The following is a 6,148-nucleotide window of genomic DNA, read 5'->3' as shown; positions in this document are numbered from 1 at the left end:
ACAGCAACCGAACAAAAAATTAAATAAACAAAATTCAAAATTACCAAAATCAAATAATATTACTCTTACGAGAACAACAACAACAACAACTAAGAAGCCGAGTAAATCCCCACAAGTGGGGTCTGAGCAGGGTAGGATGTACGCAGCCTTATCCCTACCCTTGAAGGGTAGAGAGACCGTTTCCGATAGACCGTCGGCTAAAGATTAAGATTCATAAAATTAATAAGAAAAGCTGAAGCTTATCCAAATTACAATTAAGAAAAAAGGCAAAATCATCACCTGACAAAACAGAGAAGTAGTAATTAAGCAGAAGTTCGATGATACAAATTGCATTTTACATAGTTTCCATCATTTACAGTTTAGTCCTAATTTTCTATTCCTATTATCCTAATTCAGCATCACACCAGCATCAGGATTCAAACTACAGTTTTCTCGCTCAATTGCTGGCTACAATTCTCCCACCGTTCCTGCAGATTCACAACGACATTACCTGTAATGGGCATCTAATAACTCCATCTACGTCTCCGGCAGAGGAATCGACAGCGTTTCACATAAATTCTCCTACTCTCCAGGTGAAGGGAATTGGAAACAAAGGAAAGATATTTGTGCAATATCGGTCGAACCAATTTTGTCATCTTCAATGGAGGATCAACTATATTAGCACGAGACTTCAAAAATATGTGCACAAACTGTTCGATGAAATGCCAACTGATGAGGAGGATGGTATCAACAGTAGCAAGGAGAATCGTGTACTACAGTTGATGTAGCAAGCTACTGATTGAGAATTTATTGTTTCTGTTTCCATTAATTTCAGTTTGACAAAAGGTTGAGCAGAATTCTATTGTTGTTGCGACGTCAGCTGGTATTCCAGAAGCTTCGTTGAAGAGGAATATATCTGAAGTAGCCTGGCCATTGAAGGACATAATGTTTCCCACTTATGAGCCGCAATCAGAAGTAGGCGGTGTTGATTTTGATATGGCTGAGATGAGACAGAAATTCCACTGAAGAGGTAACGATTGGCAGAAGCCAAACCATTGGAGGAGAGAAAGCCTTGTTATTTTCTCCAATTAAGAAGGTGAATTCCGAACCCTTCAAATTTTTTTTCCCGATTTCAGGCATAGGAAAAATTCTATGAAGAAGGCTCACAAGGTGCTTGAGGAAATGCCAAAGTGGGATATGAATTTTTGAGTTCCATTGATTAGTGGGTATTCACAAAATAATGGAGCAGAAGATACTTGTAATGAGAATATTCTTGCTTCTACTCATTCAGAAACAGTAGTAAAACTGAAAGAATCACTTAACACGATTGGAAGAATTAACGAAGAAAACAAGGAGATTGAAGCATATCAGAATGTAGAAACGTATTCCAATGATGAGAAGGGTGTTGGAGAATTTAAGGAGGTGAAAATTGATGATTGCAGCGGCCTGAAGGTTGAGAAATTGGTGTCAGCAACTAAGAATGGTGCTCTGTTTGAGAAGACAGATTTTACTAAGAGGAAGAAAGGAATGATATGCCTCATTTAGGAATTCTCTCTGGCAAATGTAAACAACAACAACAACAACAACAATATAACGCAGTGAGTTCCTACTAGTGCGGTCCGGGGATGGTATGATGTACGCAGCCTCACCCCTATCCTGGGAGGGTAAAGAGACTGTTTTCGATAGAACCTAATGCTATCCTCGTCTTTGAGCACACAAACATTAAAATACACATCGTGGAAGGAAAACGCCCAGATCTTTCCAACAGACGGAGACTGGTATTGTTCCCAATCAAGTACACGTTTCCTTGCTAAACCAGAATAATGTTTGCTTGATGCTTGTGGTAATTGGTGCGCAAGAATGGATTGTTCGGTCAAGCTACTTGTAAAAGTAGCTGTTATAAATGTTGTTTCCTGGAACCTGATGACCTTTGGCTGTATTAAAACATTATGGGCCGGAAATACGTGAAGGATTGATACTGCAAGCAATATCATAATAAACATGCTTGCCGAAGGTGGAAGAATGGAGCATACATTGGGGCACTTCAAGAAAATAAATTTTACAGATATTTTAACATCCTTATTGCTTCAGATGGTCAATTTGAGGTATGTTCTGCAGTTTTCACAATGTTCAATAGAATGAGAATTAGAGGGAATTATGGCAGACGTTGCCTGCATTTTAGGTTTGACGCTTGCAGCAATAAGACAGGGGAAAGAGTTCAATGGATGCATTATCAGGTTCAATTTTAAGTCATGTATCCCTGTTAAAAATGGAATGATCTTGAAACTGAGAGTTTAAGTAATGCTATCCTTGTCTTTGAGCACACAAATACTAAATACATGCCATGGACAAATAATATCTGCATATGTGAATGTAAGACAATGGAGGGAAAACGCGCAGATCTTTCCAACAAACGGAGACTAGTATTGTTCCCAATCAGATACGCGTTTCCATGCTAATTCAAAGGCAGATATAGTACTCGGGCACTGGACATAAATTTATGTGTAAAATTATAAAGTTGCAACAAAACCTATAATCTAAGAATATAATAAGTAATGTTGATTTTTTAATCACACTTTGAATAAGAGGACCTTATCATTTCTATGCCACTACAGTATGCAAGTATATGGAAATCAATACATTTTAGTTATCTGTACATACAAAGAAGTATCATCTTTCAAAACTTCACTTTTGAGTGCAATGAAGAGGAAAAATAAAATATGGAATCCTACCTTTCTTATGGAGATATTACGTATAGCATATGCTATGAGAAGTAAGGAAGCAAATTAATCATGGAATTGAAAAATACTGCTCTACATACCGAGAACGAGCGGAATAGAGCTCCTCAGACTGGGGGGGGGGGAGAGAGTTTATAAGTAGGGTAAAAATGATAGGGATTTTGACATACCAATGATTTTATAAGGTCAATTAATATTGTTTACCAATGATTTTATTTTCACATTTGGTACTAAAAATAGATTTAAATACTATACCAAAAAAGATCCCTTCACACATTCCATGCGGTAAATAACTTGTTTAAAATAAAATAAAATCCCTAAATTAAAGCATTTCCCTAAAAGAGATCCTTATCAAATACTAACAATTCTCCCTAAAAGTTCTCGTTTCTATACTCCGTCTCCTCATCTCCATATTATGTTTGTCTAATATAATTCTCTTTTTTTTTTGGGTTGTATTCTCCAAAAAATATTTGCTAAGATGTAATAGTATATATATACATAATGTGTTGAAAGTGAAGATGGCGGAACTACATGTTCTTTTTGGGTGCTCAAGCACCCATTATCTTTGACAAGATTTAATAAATTTGTCTAGGTAATTATAAAAATATTTAGATAAATATTGAGTGAGCACCCATAACTAAACTCTTTTTTCCTCTTCTTTCAGAGTTTTATCAGTGAGCACCCACGACTTTAAAATCCTAGATCCGCCAGTGCAGTGAGAAGATATATATAATAAATTACTGTTTGATATTTTCCATAGTAATATCAAATACAAAAACTATTACATCTTAGCAAATATGATGACCAGTAGTGCACCTGTCTTAGCTTTTGCTATAAATCTTGCCAAGAGATGGAGTTAAGTTATGATCTCAAATGGAGAGATCTACCTACTCCCTCAGATTTTGCTCAGATAAACCTGCTACTTACCTTTGGGAGGGTAATTGATGAGTCTATTTCGGATGAAAAAAGAAAAAAATTCAATATCGGGTTGATCTTGCCAGGTATATGTTCCAGAAAGAACAAGGGTATTTAAATGCAACCTCAAAATGGCCATTTCCTGCTGTGAGTGATTTAACTTCACAACTACTGCCAGCTATTTTGATTGTGATACCATATCATATCACTATGTTATTTTAGTAGTAAACTACAACTCTCCAATGCATTACCAAGATCACAACAGATTAGAGAGCAAGTCGACCCTGTTGCGTGCATGCGTAGCAATATTAAAATGGTTGCTCATTGCCTAAATCATTTTCATGGGGAGGGTTAATCTGTAGTTTTCACAAAATGTATGATACTGCAAGCAGAAAGAAAAAAAAATTAATAATGAACTTGAAATGTGAGATAGAATGATGGCTAAAACCACATACAACTTTGTATCTGCCCATCAAGTTCAGAATGCTTGACCTGAATCATGGTGGTACAGCCAAAAGCCTCATCTATCAGATAATTAACCAGGATTAAGAAATGACATGAAAAATCATAGAAAGATGGATATTGCTATAGATATACCGAAATTTAACTGCAGATTATATATTCATAAGTTGAACAAGTCAGTAACTGTATGAAGGATGCTGAAAAAGCACAACAAGTTCCTCTCTGTTCCAACCAAATAACACGATTCCAAAAAGGTCTTATCCAATTGCAATAAAAATAAACAAACTTAAAAGAAATTTCAATATTCCGCACAAAATTAATTAGCCATGAGTATTAACAGCTTCCCAGAGCAGATTCCTAGCTTGCATTGCCGCTACCCTAAGTGTCCTTATTGTCCACCTATTGGCCTCAAAGAAAGACAAACTCCTGTAGGACAAATTGTGCTTTTTGCATAGCTCTTGTACAATAGGAGAAATCTTCCTCAATTGGCACCTAGGTAGCCTTGGAAATAAATGATGCTCAAGCTGGAACTGCAATCCTCCAAAAAACCAGTCCATCTGAGGAGAACAAGCAATATCAATTGTCCCAGCTGTTTGTTTCTCGAACCAATCGTTCCCCTTGGGCTGTCCAACATAGACATCGGCAGCAAAATGGTTCAGACAGAATTGAACGTGTTGAATCCCTGTCACGACAAAGCTTATGAGGACAAATAATACCCTTTCTGTCCAATTAGGCAAGGTGGAAACAAGAAGCGGAAACCAAGTCCAGAAAACCATGATCCCCAATATGTTCATAAGTCTATCAGTCACTTTTCTCTTCGAGAATAATAGCAACAATGTCTGAAGAAACAGATTCACCCTGGAAACACAAACGATTGGATAGAATGTAAAATGTTGATAGCTGACAAAGAATTTAGCCAGGGAATCGAATGTGAGCTCTCTTCCATAGAAGGTAGAGTTCAATGATTTAAACAAACTCGAGGACACTGCAAAAACAGGCAAGTGCTGAAGATCAGGGTCATAATCGAGGCTATTGCAGGCAACATGATGGGCATTATGTGTCCAATTCCACCAAGCAATACTAATCCCGGTGATGCAATTCCCTGCTAGAATTTGTACCAATTTGTTGAAACCGCGAGTTGTCATAATCAAGTAATGACCAGAATCATGACCCAAGTAAGAAACCTGCATCCAAGCCAACCCCAACAATCCTCCACAAAGCATGCGAATCCAGAAACTATTACTATAAAGAACACCATAAACAGTCAAGAAAAGCAAAAATGCTACAAAACATAAGGAATAAATCACCCCATGGCCTTTCTTTTCAAACAAACCAGCTTTAGCAAACTCAGAACAGAGTTTCCTATAATCCCTGGATACCTCAGATACCTCGTAATCCTCCAAATAATAGCCAGTAAAGAACTTATCAAGATATTTCCAAGCAGTACCTGGATGGAAAGCAATGAATGCATCAGTTGCTTCTTGGCCAGCCAGATTAAGAATAGGGATATCTCCACCTGGATGGTCCTTAATCCAATTTGTCGCATTATAAACTTTCCCCTGTATAGAGATCCACAAATCATCTGCTTTGTTATGCTTCTTTAACTCCTCAGCGGTAATGTACTTCTTAGAATCCCCCATTATTACAAAAAAAAACACCAAAGTTTGAATCTTTTTCTTTTTAATAAGTAAACAGACACCAAAACAATGAATCTATTCAAGAAATTGAGAAATGCAGAACAGATCTAAACATTAACGATAAAACAAACCCCAAAATGTATTTTTTGAACAAAAGAATAAGATGGGGTTGGTTCTTTATAGGGTTGTTTCGATCTGGTTCCTCAAAAAATTTGAACAGTGTCGATGCTTAGAGGGGAAGTTTTGATGCCTAAAGAGGATATGAGAGAGAGGAATGTGCCGAGACGGTGGGTTTCAAATGGTGTAATACTTGGATTAAAGAAATGGGTGTCACCAATGTTTTATAGATTTCTTTGCATTTTACACCCCTAAATTCACAAGCGGAGGCATAATTTTCACCAAAAATTTATATATATA

The 6,148-nt window shown here is 36.8% G+C and overlaps 1 protein-coding gene across 1 annotated transcript; it reads right to left on the bottom strand.

The window, feature by feature from the left end:
- Window positions 1-4,226: 4,226 nt before the first annotated feature.
- On the bottom strand, window positions 4,227-6,063 carry LOC109244748 (delta(8)-fatty-acid desaturase-like). Its single transcript, XM_019411887.1, has one exon. It carries the CDS (start codon window positions 5,732-5,734, stop codon window positions 4,415-4,417), a length of 1,320 nt encoding a protein of 439 aa, XP_019267432.1. The 5' UTR covers window positions 5,735-6,063; the 3' UTR covers window positions 4,227-4,414.
- Window positions 6,064-6,148: the final 85 nt, after the last annotated feature.

Source organism: Nicotiana attenuata, unplaced genomic scaffold, assembly GCF_001879085.1.
Source record: "Nicotiana attenuata strain UT unplaced genomic scaffold, NIATTr2, whole genome shotgun sequence".
In the NCBI taxonomy this organism is placed as follows: Eukaryota; Viridiplantae; Streptophyta; class Magnoliopsida; order Solanales; family Solanaceae; genus Nicotiana; species Nicotiana attenuata.
This window is presented reverse-complemented; position numbering and strand designations above follow the sequence as displayed.